The 15415-nt window shown below is 40.8% G+C and overlaps 2 protein-coding genes across 2 annotated transcripts; both read left to right on the top strand.

The window, feature by feature from the left end:
* The first annotated feature begins 209 nt into the window (after positions 1-209).
* Positions 210-10318, top strand: LOC306791189 (uncharacterized protein). Its single transcript, XM_079287825.1, has 13 exons — positions 210-310; positions 1030-1296; positions 1540-1818; positions 3071-3373; positions 3719-3829; positions 4033-4054; positions 5135-5178; positions 6024-6137; positions 6857-7123; positions 7387-7665; positions 8917-9219; positions 9542-9652; positions 9856-10318. The coding sequence occupies exons 1-13, from the start codon at positions 241-243 to the stop codon at positions 9879-9881; spliced, it is 2196 nt and encodes a 731-aa protein (XP_079143951.1). The 5' UTR covers positions 210-240; the 3' UTR covers positions 9882-10318.
* Positions 10319-10892: 574 nt separating this feature from the next.
* On the top strand, positions 10893-15414 carry LOC306791776 (sodium-dependent neutral amino acid transporter B(0)AT3-like; the record flags this gene model as incomplete). Its single annotated transcript, XM_079288649.1, has 12 exons — positions 10893-11034; positions 11625-11765; positions 11890-12027; positions 12700-12881; positions 13026-13136; positions 13224-13336; positions 13417-13545; positions 13640-13796; positions 13971-14175; positions 14284-14443; positions 14544-14706; positions 15161-15414. The coding sequence occupies 12 exons, from the start codon at positions 10893-10895 to the stop codon at positions 15377-15379; spliced, it is 1860 nt and encodes a 619-aa protein (XP_079144775.1). The 3' UTR covers positions 15380-15414.
* Between the last annotated feature and the right edge of the window lies 1 nt (position 15415).

Here is a 15415-nt window from a genome sequence, read left to right as displayed (position 1 = left end):
TCTGGGGTGGAGGAGAGACCCAAATGGGACAACAAGGTTCAGTACCTGCTGACATGTATTGGCTTTGCAGTGGGAATTGGAAACGTCTGGCGTTTTCCTTACCTGTACTGTATGTCCAAATGTGGTGATTTTGATTTCGACTATTTTTTTCATTATGACTCAAAGGTAACGCGACGCCTACACTGCGCATGCCCAGTATCACAGGTGAACGTTCATTCAGCTGACTTGCTCTTTAGCTTGATGTTTACTTATCATATCAACATGAAAACGTTATTTATGTTGCTGCTCTTCTGTCATGTTGCATCTACAGGTAAGATCACACTGTGACTCTCACCGTTACGCTGTTTCCTGTTATTATTGTCGCTGTAAAACTCGTTGCAGTCACTTTGTAAAGTGCGACATCAGGAGTCATAGTTTCACTTTCACTCCGTCACACTGTGTTTATAATAATTACATTATTCAAACGTGTCCATTTGACGCTGACTTCACATGATCAGCCTGTGTATTGTTCTCATGTAGGTTACTCGTCAGTGCGTTACAGAACGACACATATGCTGCATTCATGCTTCAGTGTAGGAAAGTAAAAGTTGTTCATAACCTCTGTGTGAAGCAATGTCCGTATCTTTAGGGAGGATAGAGGCTATCCCCAAATATTATTGTTTGTGAATCAAATTATATACGACAAATATTGCAGGACATTGACTAGCTAATAATAATAATAATTCCCTAAAGTACACAATCGCAAATTAACAAATATCTGCTGTAAGAAGGCCAAAGTTACATGATTTAAAATAAGGCTCCAATAAAACAATATGTTATTATTGTACACGGGCCATCTACATGACTCGTTGCTCAATGCACAAAGTCACAACATGAAATTAGTAACGTTAGTGGGTCTGTAACATATTATTTAGGTAGCTCATTGTGATTTAATATATTTTAAAATTCTCATTTTTTTGTAATTGATGACCATTAATATCCATAATCTGTATACTAATTAAGTTCCAATAAACCTTCTTTGTTCGACAGTGAAACACTCCCTGAAATATTTCCTGACTGCAACTTCTGGAGTCACAAGCCTTCCAGAGTTTGTGGGTCTTGCGATGGTTGATGAAGTCGAGATGGGTTACTATGACAGCAACAGCAAGATCGCGGAGCCCAAACAGGACTGGATGAGAGATTTTATGAAGGATAACCCAGAACACAAGGAGTGGAATATTCAGAGGTGTACCAACTATCAGCACTTCCTCAGAGCCAACTTTGACGACTTCAAGCAGCGCTTAAACCAAACTGGAGGTAGGCCTGTTCATGTCCATGTTTAACGTTTGGCTGGTGAGATGTAGCTTCCTGTATGAACACATGCCAGTGCTGTTTGATGAAGAGAATATGGACTTTCACTCTGTTTTCCAGCAGATGTTGAGTGGCTTCCACAGAGCCAGTAGTTGGTGGATCAGCGTGTCTCTGTGGTGAAGATGTGATGTTATGTGTTCATAATCGTCTGTGCTGCGATGTCACTTTCTCCCTCTCTACCTCTCTCAGGTGCCCACATTTTACAGAGGATGAGTGGCTGTGAGTGGGATGATGAGACTGGAGAGGTGATTGGTTTTAGTCAGTATGGTTATGATGGAGAAGACTTCATTGCGTTGGACCTGCAGACGCTGACGTGGACTGCACCAAGACAGCAGGCGTTCAGCACCAAACGTAGATGGGATGCTGAGAAAGCCAAATTAGAATTAAATAAATATTTCTGCATCCACGAATGTCCTCACTGGCTGAAGATGTATCTGGACTATGGGAGGAGCTCTCTGAAGAGAACAGGTAGATTCACGTGACCTGATGCATTTTAAAGGACACTAAAGTGTTCACACGCCTCTTCTGTTTTTAATGTACAGTAAATATGGACATAGTTTCTCTCACCTCACTTCATCTCTTTTATTCGAGTACTTCATGTTGGGATGTTAATATTCAGATAAATAATAATTCGGGCGGGGACCAATATTTATTGATGATTACTGATACTCAGGAATATCAATGAATAGATTGTTGATTTAATGATGAATGGTCCTTAAATCTAAATTCAGTACATGAAAAACATGGTTATTGAACACTAGTATTTTCACAGATTTACATGTCTTTATATTTAATAAAAAACACATGTTAAGCTTATAAAATACAATGCATTGTAACGATTAAAGGTTTTGGTTTAGATTCTTTTTTGTTTTTTTATTCTACAAGTTATTCCCCAAACAATTCATATTTTTGTCAATACAAAATGGAAAACATTCTTTGATTGATTCCAGATCTCAAATATGTAGATTTGCTGATTTTTTTTTTTACTTAAATATTTAATTACGGTTTGTTTTTTTTGCAAAGAAAAACAAATCCCAAACAAGTAAGAAATAATACTAGCAATTCATGCACCTGGCAAAAAGGCCAGGAGGAAATACATTTAAACAAATAGTTAAATAAACAAAAACAAAATGCATCAAAACAACCATGCAGCATGCCAACAACATTGTCCGTCACTCGTGTCAACCATAACTTCAGGATCAGATATCAAAATGATGTATTGCAAGAGTTCTATACACAGCAATATTTATGTTAAGATCTATATTTGCACAGATGAAGTCGCATCCTGTTTGAAGAGAGTACCTGTCTTCTTAAAAGATAATGAGCTTCAGCAATGAACAGCTTATAAAATGCAATGCATTGTAAGGATTAAAGGCTTTGGTTTAGATTCATTACAAACAGTTGTGTCTAGGTGAGAGAGACAAACACAAAGAGACACTTCCTGTCTAAACCTCTCAAATAACTTAATTTAAACATAAACCAATTACTAAAAACTAATTCAGTAAGTGTAGTATTATGATGAATAAGGCTCCCCTGGTGGTGTAAGTAGACTGCATGCTGTGCATCTGAATTAAATCACATGACATGTGTACTGTCCAGGGTAAGAAAGTAACGTGCATCAATATTTACTGATGCTTTTAAACTGATTTATTTCTAGTGATGCATAACGTGCCAGCCTAAGTCCTATACACAGTTTTCTTGTTTGTTTTTAAATCCCTAGACCTTCCCTCAGTGTCTCTCCTCCAGAAGACTCCCTCCTCCCCAGTCACCTGCCACGCTACAGGTTTCTACCCTGACAGAGCCATGATGTACTGGAGGAAAGATGGAGAGAAGCATCACGAGGACGTGGACCACGGAGAGATCCTCCCCAACCACGATGGATCCTTCCAGATCAGTGTGGACCTGATCCTTTCATCAGTCGCACCTGAAGACTGGAGGAGGTACGACTGTGTGTTCCATCTCTCTGGTGTGGAGGACGACATCGTCACCAAACTGGACAAAGCACAGATCAGGACCAACTGGGGTAAGACTGAGATCAGAGGTGATGGAGGTTTAAAAACGAACGCTAGACCTGGATCATAACTTCAGAGGTTATGCCCAAAAGCATTTTGTTGTCAATTCAATAGACGAGTTGTTGTGACTTTTAAATCTTTAACCCTCCTCTTCATCCTGATAGAAGAATCAGGTTCTTCTTCTTCTTCTTCTTCTTCTTCTTCTTCTTCTTCTTCTTCTTCTTCTTCTTCTTCTTCTTCTTCTTCTTCTTCTTCTTCTTCTTCTTCTTCTTCTTCTAGTTTGGGCAGTTATTTCTCTGATGACATTGTTCTCATCATCTGTGGTAGAGACAACGTGTGAATGTTTTGTGTTCCAGTTTCTCCGTCAGAGTTTCCTGCTGGTGTTGTTACTGGAGTTGTTGTAGGACTGCTGCTGCTTCTGGCACTCTGCATCGCTGGACTCTTCATCTGGAGGAGAATCAATAATGGTGAGTGAAGCCATTTTTACTCCACTGTTGGATTCAACACAGTAGAAGACGTACTGCGTATACTGTATGAGCTCTCCCACATTTACAGTCAAAGCACAAGTCAGTGAAATTCATGCTGAACATGCAAAAGTGTTTTGTTGGTTTCTTTTCATAAACTCTGTATTTTCTTTAACATTTAAGATTGTGACGTCTCTTTATTTCAGGATTCATTCCTGCAAACACAGAGTGAAATGTCCAGAGTTGTCGTGGCAAAGTCTGCAGCATCAAACAGGTCTTCAGTCACACTGATGAACCAATGGTTGGCTCACCTTTTATCTCTTCTGACCTGTGACAGACCGGATGATGGATGGTCCTCTTCTGTCGATGGTCCTTGAGGTCGACACGCAGACAGTATTTTGGAGAGTTTGGGGATATTTGAAGACATACTTTGTCTTTTTCTCTGTCAGCTGCCTTTTCCAACATGAGAGAGGATCGAATCAATATGTTCCTTCTTTGTTTGTGATCTTCCTGTGTCGGTGCACTCCTATGAAGTTAATGGGAACTCTTCTATGAGGTCCTCCAAGGGCTCTGAGGTTGGGTGCTTTCCAGATGTCCTCTCCTTTTTCTGGTTCAGTTTTCTGACAATGTTTACATGAACGGTCGTCAGCTCACCCCTGATGGTCCAGCAATCTATTAATGCATAAGTCAGCTTTTTGATATCTTTAACAGTTTTGCAAGAACACCGTTTACATTTGTTGCTGTTTTCATAACTTTTTCTACATGTTTCATGGATGTGTAATGCAAACTGCATTATATTTTGGGTGGCCAGTTATGGCTGCATGTTCAAATGGGATTAGCAAATTGTGGGTTATATTAATTCAATCACAGAGTGCACCTTTCTAGTTGTATCAACACAAATAAAGACATCTCTGTTACGGTACAACTGTTATGTTGGTGTCTTTTCTATTGACTGCATCCAAAAGGTGCGCTTTAGATCAGTGCTACATTTAAAACAGCATCAGCAGGTTATCCATTAATCTGAGTCTTTGCACGCTCACATTTTCAACAGACTTGGCAAGTTTAACCATTAAATCATCATGCCCGGTGCATTTTCTTCATTATTTAACGAGCTGAAAACGTCTCTGTGGTTTTGGAAATGTTGTTTATCATATACTTCCTATGTGTAGGAATTGCCTCCATGTTGGTGTCATTACTGGGGTGCATTTTCTACAATACTCTTCTTGCCTGGGTGCAGAACGGCTTTGTGATGACAAAAGAGGTCTCACTGGAAATATCGCGAGATTTGACTCAACACAATCACCTCAGGCTGCTGGAGGCAGCAGCAGCGGCATCCTGCAGGAGAACAGCATGTAGGTCCGTTTGTCTGCGACTTTAACAACAGCATTACAATACTTTATATTTTGTATGAATATGTTTGCAGTGCTGGAATGTAACTCAGTAGTAGTAGTAACATATACTTAAGTACTGTAGGTCCTATAAGTAGTATTTGAAGTTGCCTACTTGAGTATTTCCATGTTATGCTACTTTACTCTACTTTACTAAGAGATAAATCAATGCATCAATAATTATAATACAGTAATATAACATATGATTCTAAAATGGACCATTCTGCATAGAGTACCTTTACTTTTGGTACTTAATACTACATATTGTGATGCTAATACTTTTGCACTTTTACTAAAGAAACAAATAGAATGCAGGACTTTTTGCTTGTATCATTTTTTACACACTGTGGTATCGCTGCATTCACTAAAGTACAATATATGTACTTCTTCCATCTCTGTATATTTGTAGAAATATGTAGAAACATCAGAATACAAGTTTTGTAAACATATGTTTTAGTCAATAGCTGCATCATGAATGTAAAGTTATTTTAGTTGTACCTTTGTACCTGTTTATACAGTGGAGGACTGTAGGCTAACTAAGCAATATTATTCAAACACATCGTTACATACAAAGCTGAGGTACTTGTACTACTTGAGTATTACCATTTAGAAGTATAACGTTGCATAAACTTCTACTCCACTAAATTTAAGAGGGAATTATCGAACTTCTTATTTGTCTGACAGCTATAGTTACTTTTCAGATTACAATTTTTCATACTTCCTGTTCATTGAAAACCATGTAATGTATGTCCATATGTGGTGATGTTATGACTCAAAGGTAACGCCACGCCTACACTGCGCATGCGCAGTATCAAAGGCGAAAGGTCAATCACCTGACTCGCTCTTTAGCTTGATGTTTACTTATCATATCAACATGAAAACGTTATTTATGTTGCTGCTCTTCTGTCATGTTGCATCTACAGGTAAGATCACACTGTGACTCTCACCGTTACGCTGTTTCCTGTTATTATTGTCGCTGTAAAACTCGTTGCAGTCACTTTGTAAAGTGCGACATCAGGAGTCATAGTTTCACTTTCACTCCGTCACACTGTGTTTATAATAATTACATTATTCAAACGTGTCCATTTGACGCTGACTTCACATGATCAGCCTGTGTATTGTTCTCATGTAGGTTACTCGTCAGTGCGTTACAGAACGACACATATGCTGCATTCATGCTTCAGTGTAGGAAAGTAAAAGTTGTTCATAACCTCTGTGTGAAGTAATGTCCGTATCTTTAGGGAGGATAGAGGCTATCCCCAAATATTATTGTTTGTAAATCAAATTATATACGAGAACTATTGCAAGACATTGACTAGCTAATAATAATAATAATTCCCTAAAGTACACAATTGCAAATGAACACATATCTGCTGTAAGAAGGCCAAAGTTACATGATTTAAAATAAGGCTCCAATAAAACAATATATTATTATTGTACACGGGCCATCTACATGACTCGTTGCTCAATGCACAAAGTCACAACATGAAATTAATAACGTCAGTGGGTCTGTAACATATTATTTAGGTAGCTCATTGTGATTTAATATGTTTTAAAATTCTCCTTTTTTTGTAATTGACGACCATTAATATCCATAATCTGTATACAAATTAAGTTCCAATGAACCTTCTTTGTTCGACAGTGAAACATTCCCTGAAATATGTCCTGACTGCAACTTCTGGAGTCACAAACATTCCAGAGTTTGTGGGTTTTGCGATGGTTGATGAAGTCCAGGTGGGTTACTATGACAGCAACAGCAAGATCGTGGAGCCCAAACAGGACTGGGTGAGAGATTTTATGAAGGATAACCCACAACACATGGAGTGGTATATTCACAAGTGTGCCGGCTATCAGCAGTCCTTCAGAGCCAACCTTGACGACTTCAAGCAGTGCTTAAACCAAACTGGAGGTAGGCCTGTTCATGTCCATGTAGGCCTGTTTATGTCCATGTTTAACGTTTGGCTGGTGAGATGTAGCTTCCTGTATGAACACATGCCAGTGCTGTTTGATGAAGAGAATATGGACTTTCACTCTGTTTTCCAGCAGATGTTGAGTGGCTTCCACAGAGCCAGTAGTTGGTGGATCAGCGTGTCTCTGTGGTGAAGATGTGATGTTATGTGTTCATAATCGTCTGTGCTGCGATGTCACTTTCTCCCTCTCTACCTCTCTCAGGTGCCCACATTTTACAGAGGATGGAGGGCTGTGATTGGGATGATGAGACTGGAGAGGTTACTGGTTTTAGTCAGTATGGTTATGATGGAGAAGACTTCATTGTGTTGGACCTGCAGACGCTGACGTGGACTGCACCAAGACAGCAGGCGTTCAGCACCAAACGTAGATGGGATGCTGACAAAGCCAGATTAGAATACGAGAAATATTACTTCAACCACATATGTCCTCACTGGCTGAAGACGTATGTGGACTATGGGAGGAGCTCTCTGCAGAGAACAGGTAGATTCACGTGACCTGATGCATTTTAAATGACACTAAAGTGTTCACATGCCTCTTCTGTTTTTAATGTACAGTAAATATGGACATAGTTTCTCTCACCTCACTTCATCTCTTTTATTCGAGTACTTCATGTTGGGATGTTAATATTAAGATCAATAATAATTCGGGCTGGGACCAATATTTATTGATGATTACTGATACTCAGGAATATCAATGAATAGATTGTTGATTTAATGATGAATGGTCCTTAAATCTAAATTCAGGACATGAAAAACATGGTTCTTGAACAGTAGTATTTTCACTGATTTACATGTCTTTATATTTAATAAAAAACACATGTTAAGCTTATAAAATACAATGCATTGTAAGGATTAAAGGTTTTGGTTTAGATTCTTTTTTGTTTTTTTATTCTACAAGTTATTCCCCAAACAATTCATATTTTTGTCAATACAAAATGGAAAACATTCTTTGATTGATTCCAGATCTCAAACATGTAGATTTTCTGCTTTTTTTTTTTACTTAAATATTTAATTACGGTTTGTTTTTTTTTGCAAAGAAAAACAAATCCCAAACAAGTAAGAAATAATACTAGCAATTCATGCACCTGGCAAAAAGGCCAGGAGGAAATACATTTAAACAAATAGTTAAACAAACAAAAACAAAATACATCAAAACAACCATGCAGCATGCCAACAACATTGTCCGTCACTCGTGTCAACCACAACTTCAGGATCAGATATCAAAATGATGTATTGCAAGAGTTCTATACACAGCAATATTTATGTTAAGATCTATATTTGCACAGATGAAGTCGCATCCTGTTTGAAGAGAGTACCTGTCTTCTTAAAAGATAATGAGCTTCAACAATGAACAGAGTATAAAATACAATGCATTGTAAGGATTAAAGGCTTTGGTTTAGATTCATTACAAACAGTTGTGTCTAGGTGAGAGAGACAAACACAAAGAGACACTTCCTGTCTAAACCTCAAATAACGTAATTTAAATATAAACCAATTACTAAAAACTAATTCAGTAAGTGTAGTATTATGATGAATAAGGCTCCCCTGGTGGTGTAAGTAGACTGCATGATGTGCATCTGAATTAAATCACATGACATGTGTACTGTCCAGGGTAAGAAAGTAATGTGCATCAATATTTACTGATGCTTTTAAACTGATTTATTTCTATTGATGCATAACGTGCCAGCCTAAGTCCTATACACAGTTTTCTTGTTTGTTTTTAAATCCCTAGACCTTCCCTCAGTGTCTCTCCTCCAGAAGACTCCCTCCTCCCCAGTCACCTGCCACGCTACAGGTTTCTACCCTGACAGAGCCATGATGTACTGGAGGAAAGATGGAGAGGAGCATCACGAGGACGTGGACCACGGAGAGATCCTCCCCAACCACGATGGATCCTTCCAGATCAGTGTGGACCTGATCCTTTCATCAGTCGCACCTGAAGACTGGAGGAGGTACGACTGTGTGTTCCATCTCTCTGGTGTGGAGGACGACATCGTCACCAAACTGGACAAAGCACAGATCAGGACCAACTGGGGTAAGACTGAGATCAGAGGTGATGGAGGTTTAAAAACTAACGCTAGACCTGGATCATAACTTCAGAGGTTATGCCCAAAAGCATTTTGTTGTCAATTCAATAGACGAGTTGTTGTGACTTTTAAATCTTTAACCCTCCTCTTCATCCTGATAGAAGAATCAGGTTTGCAACCTCTATTCTTCTTCTTCTTCTTCTTCTTCTTCTTCTTCTTCTTCTTCTTCTTCTTCTTCTTCTTCTTCTTATAGTTTGGGCAGTTATTTCTCTGATGACATTGTTCTCATCATCTGTGGTAGAGACAACATGTGAATGTTTTGTGTTCCAGTTTCTCCGTCAGAGTTTCCTGCTGGTGTTGTTACTGGAGTTGTTGTAGGACTGCTGCTGCTTCTGGCACTCTGCATCGCTGGACTCTTCATCTGGAGGAGGAACAATAATGGTGAGTGAAGCCATTTTTACTCCACTGTTGGATTCAACACAGTAGAAGACGTACTGCGTATACTGTATGAGCTCTCCCACATTTACAGTCAAAGCAGAAGTCAGTGAAGTTCATGCTGAACATGCAAAAGTGTTTTGTTGGTTTCTTTTCATAAACTCTGTATTTTATTTAACCTTTAATATTGTGACGTCTCTTTATTTCAGGATTCATTGCTGCAAACACAGAGTGAAATGTCCAGAGTTGTCGTGGCAAAGTCTGCAGCATCAAACAGGTCTTCAGTCACACTGATGAACCAATGGTTGGCTCACCTTTTATCTCTTCTGACCTGTGACAGACCGGATGATGGATGGTCCTCTTCTGTCGATGGTCCTTGATGTCGACACGCAGACAGTATTTTGGAGAGTTTGGGGATATTTGAAGACATACTTTGTCTTTTTCTTTGTCTTTAACAGTTTTGCAAGAACACCGTTTACATTTGTTGCTGTTTTCATAACCTTTTCTACATGTTTCATGGATGTGTAATGCAAACTGCATTATATTTTGGGTGGCCAGTTATGGCTGCATGTTCAAGTGGGATTTGTAAATTGTGGGTTATATCAATTCAATCACTGAGTGCACCTTTCTAGTTGTATCAACACAAATAAAGACATCTCTGTTACGGTACAACTGTTATGTTGGTGTCTTTTCTATTGACTGCATCCAAAAGGTGCGCTTTAGATCAGTGCTACATTTAAAACAGCATCAGCAGGTTATCCATTAATCTGAGTCTTTGCACGCTCACATTTTCAACAGACGTGGCAAGTTTAACCATTAAATCATCATGCCAGGTGTTCTGACAGGAAATCCCGGTGGCCTGATTTCCTCTTAAAAAACAATAAATTCTGTAACCGTGACTCAACGCTGCTACTGATTAACCAACAGTCCATGAATCATTCATGTCATATGCATTGAATGTGTTGTAACTCTATTATGTCGTTTGTTCTGTACACTTCCCTCCTCTGTTGCTCTCCCTGAGGTTTCTTACCTTTTTCTCGCCGTTAAAGGTTTTGTTTGGAGTTCTTCCTGTACCGGTGTGAGGGTCCTGGGACAGAGGATGTCGTGTGTGTACAGATTGTAAAGCCCTCTGAGGTCAATTTGGGATTTTAGGCGATACAAAATGAATTGAATTGAACAGTAAAGACAGCCCACTGAAGGGAGGAAGACAGAGACGAGCTGGGATTGTGCTTTTTGCCGGCTGAGGATGGGCAAAGCAGAAGACTCTGGGGTGGAGGAGAGACCCAAATGGGACAACAAGGTTCAGTACCTGCTGACATGTATTGGCTTTGCAGTGGGAATTGGAAACGTCTGGCGTTTTCCTTACCTGTGCCAAATCTATGGAGGAGGTGAGATGCTGTAATATGATGCACCAGATTAAATAACTTTGCTGGTTAAGGTTTATCACACGTGTTATTTTTTCACTTTATTTCTACCATTTTTCTGACTATTTTTGGGATTATGAGATACTGCATTGAAATGCAAACACTGGATTCTTTCTGCCTCAGTTCGTCATTAACAAATGGACTAGGCCAGTCAATAACACAAGTATTAACTGTGTCTGTGTTTGATTGATCGCGGTGAACATTAGGGAGTGTTTCCTGTGTTTACTTCCTCATAGTTCCAGACAAAATCCTAAATGACCTGAGTCAGGCGTAACTGATTAAAACTGCCCAAAGAATACAGTGATCACTTCGTGTCTAAATGTATGTATATTACTGGAGATCTTTTAGTATTGCAGTGCATAGCATAACCTGAAACCTCCCTTATATGGCTTGATTAAGGTGATAATAATGCATTTGTTTAACATGGTTCAAACAAGTGTTGTAGTCAAGACAACCGAGACCAAATCATGAGCAAGACCAGAGTGCAGCGAGACAAGACCAAGACTCTGAGGGGTTGACTAACTGTGAGGCCAACGTTTGCTTCATGCCTTCAGGTGCATTCCTCATCCCCTACCTGATAGCGCTGGTGTTTGAGGGCCTCCCTCTGCTCTACCTGGAGCTGGCTATAGGACAGAGGTTCCGCATGGGCAGCATCGGTGTCTGGAACTCCATCTCACCACTCCTGGGAGGAGTCGGTGGGTGGAATCATTTGTGACATTGAATAGGATTCTTTATTTGTCATTTTCTCCATTCTTTAACGAGCTGGAAACGTCTTCGTGGTATTGGAAATGTTGCTCATCATATATTTCCTATGTGTAGGAATTGCCTCCATGTTGGTGTCATTACTGGTGTGCATGTTCTACAATACTCTTCTTGCCTGGGTGCTCTGGTACCTCTTTCATTCTTTCCAAAACCCCCTGCCGTGGAGCCAGTGTCCACTCAACGACAACCTCACAGGTAACAAGAAACGCCACCAGTTAGCTATTCTTAACACGTTTGTCTGCAATGCTTCCTATCACAGTGGCAGAAGAATTGCCAATAACCCTATATGCATCAGTTAATGTTAAAAACAAAACTGTTCGAGTGACTTATATTTATAATGAGTTACAAGTTGCAAGAGGGCTCTTAACGATCAGCCTCTACGTCACATTTCATAGGAAAACTACTGGATTTTTATTATTTTATGGCACAAAGGAATCGTCCAACACAACATCAAATAAAAAGAACTCGCTTTTGCTCAGTGGCAGATAGTGAAATGTGGGACAGGTTACGAGCACAAATCATGGTCTCATTCGTTATCAGTAATCTTACCAAGATATTAAAATGTTTATTTAAACACTACATGTTTCTGATATTTTTAATTAAACTATGCAGAAACACATCTACATTTTAATACTGAACTCACTTACAAGAGTTAATGCATGTTCAAACAAAACAAGGGCATGTCTATGATTGGAGAATGAATATATATTGTCTGCTCAGGACGCCATTACTCCACATTATTTTTACATTGCAAACAGATGCTTACTGCTATATTAATGCTCCAAATGTAGCACCTTAAAGATTAAGCCCTGACAGAGTTTCATAGATGTTGTCATGGTCTTTTCACTTGTGTGTGCATCCATATAGGTTATAATACGGAGTGTGTGAAGAGCACTCCGGCAAACTACTTCTGGTACCGCGAGACCCTGAACATCACACCCGACATCGAGACCAGCGGCTCTGTGCATTGGTGGTTGGTGATCTGTCTGGCCAGCGCCTGGTGCGTGGTCTACATCTGCTTCATCAAAGGCATCGAGTCCATGGGAAAGGTCTGCTTATGCGGCGAAGAACACAAGTCCTATTTCAACATCAACCACTGTACCATACATACCCGACATCACTGCTGACAACCACAGCGACATGTAGAGAGAACAGAGTTGATGACGGCTGTGCCGGTTCTTTGCCTGTTTCAGGTTGTGTACGTGACAGCCATTTTCCCTTACCTGGTGCTGACTATTTTCCTGATCCGTGCTCTCACTCTGCCTGGAGCTACTGTTGGACTGGTGTACCTCTTCACTCCTGATGTGAGCTTGTCCACTTGGTACTACAGGTGATGTAAGATTGCATGCAGGGCGCGATGACCTGACGTGCTGTGTTTGCCCACGCTGCAGTGGGAGATACTGAAGAACCCTCAGGTGTGGCTGGACGCTGCCACCCAGATCTTCTTCTCGCTCTCGGTGGCCTTTGGAGGTCTGATAGCTTTCTCGAGCTATAATCCAGAGAGGTAATGAGTAAAACTATCCTCCCACAGTATCATTTTGATGATTCGTGTGTGACTTTTATTTTCTGTTCCGTGTCCATTAGAAACAACTGTGAGATGGATGCTGTTCTAGTGGGGGTGATAAATAGCGCCACATCTCTCTACGGCGCCATTCCCATCTTCTCCATCCTGGGATTTAAAGCCAACACCGCCTACAACTCCTGCGTGAAGGAGTGCGTATTCACACAGTCTATGCTATTCAAACATCTTTTGTTTTTCTAGCCGATACTAATGAGGGAGATTTCTTTTTTGGTATCTGATCTGCAGAAACATCTTGGCTCTGACCAACCACTTTGAGTTTTCAGACCAGAACATAACAGCGGAGAACTATGATCACTGGTTGGAGTATCTAAATCGTACATCTCCAGGTGAGGTGGCCGGTGTGGACCTGAGGCTCTGTGACCTGCAAACATTCCTTGACCAGGTATTGCAGCGAAGGTTACGTTATTGTAACCCTAGTTCTATAAGCACAGGCTCCTGCCTCGACTGGACTCTATGGGTGAAACTCTCTAATAACGAGCACGCGTTTGTTTTCTGCAGTGAGTCAGTTCATGCTTCCTCATTACGTTCGTGCCTCTCTTTCCTCTTCCTCTCCCAGAGCGCATCAGGTACCGGCCTGGCTTTTATTGTGTTCAGCGAAGCGGTGGTATCGATGCCGGGCGCGCAGATATGGGCCATACTGTTCTTCACCATGCTCTTCAGCCTGGGTCTCTCCTCCATGTTTGGCAACTTAGAGGGTGTCCTCGCGCCCATCAAAGACCTGAAGCTAGTGCCCACGTGGATCCCTGATGGACTCGTAGCAGGTAAGCTTAGACTTAAAGGGATAGTTCGGGGGTTTTGAAGCGGTAAGCTGCGATCCATTTTCCTGCTGCCTCCTCTGTGAAAAAACTTTTTTCCCCTCACTTCCTTAGCGGTCATCTGCTTGATAGCCTTCTTGATGGCTCTCATCTTCACCATGGGTTCGGGCAACTACTGGGTGGAGATCTTTAACAGCTACGTGGGCTCTGTACCTCTGCTCATCGTTGCATTCTTTGAGATTATTGCAGTCATTTATGTCTACGGAATGAAAAAGTAACTTTTTCTCCTCCTCTTCGGTACTCTTATGAGATTCCTACGCACTTGAGATCTCGGTGTGCTAAACATTTGCTCTGGTCCCCATGTCCCCTGGCAGTTTCAGTGAAGACATCTACTTCATGACTGGGAAGAAGCCCAACATTTTCTGGAAGGCATGCTGGATGGTGATCAGTCCTCTCATGCTCCTGGTGGTGTTGATTACCTACGTTGTCGTCCAGGCACAAAAACACCCAACTTATCCCACATGGAACCCAGCCTATGTAAGCACGGCGAGGGTGCCGACCTGCTCAGAAAAGAGATTCTGGCTGCAGCGCTTATTTTCTAGAAGGACGCATGCGTCCGTATACGCTTTCCCCTCACTGGTAACAATTGAAAAAGGCATTGTTGACACAACTGGTGACCATAGCCAATAGAACGCCAGATATTTACAAAGTGGTTGGAGGAGACCAAAAACAGAGCTGAAAGAGAATATTGTACTTGTTCTTGCCGGGTGTCTTTGGGCGGCACCCAAGCACCCAAAAGCTTCTTTCTTAGTTGAGCAGAGGGACTTTAAGTTATGCTAAGCTAACCAAATTGCTAACCTGCTGTAGCTTCATATTTAGCACACAGATAGGAGAGTGGTATTGATTATAAAGAGGGAGAATGAAGAGAATCAGCAAACTATTGTTGAACGTACAACATTCTTTATTTATACTTTGTTGTCTTTTCCTTCAGGAACTATTCCCCAAAACGGAGGTGAAGCCCTATCCGGACTGGGTGTTTGCAATAATCATCCTGCTCTCTGTGTTACCTGTGCTTCCCATCCCTCTGGTGGCTCTCTACCAACTGATCTGCTGCAGAATGAAGAAGTCCTCTGCTCACACCGACCTAAGTCCCTCCTGCAATGACGGCTTTGAGGTTGAAACACAGCAACAGACGAATCAGAGAGCTTAAGAAATCACGTTCCTGAACAAATAGGACATCATCCTA

This window comes from Melanostigma gelatinosum (genome assembly GCF_949748355.1).
Source record: "Melanostigma gelatinosum genome assembly, chromosome: 17".
Classification (NCBI taxonomy): domain Eukaryota; kingdom Metazoa; phylum Chordata; class Actinopteri; order Perciformes; family Zoarcidae; genus Melanostigma; species Melanostigma gelatinosum.
Note: the sequence above shows the minus strand (reverse complement) of the source record. Positions and strands in the feature narration are given on the sequence as shown.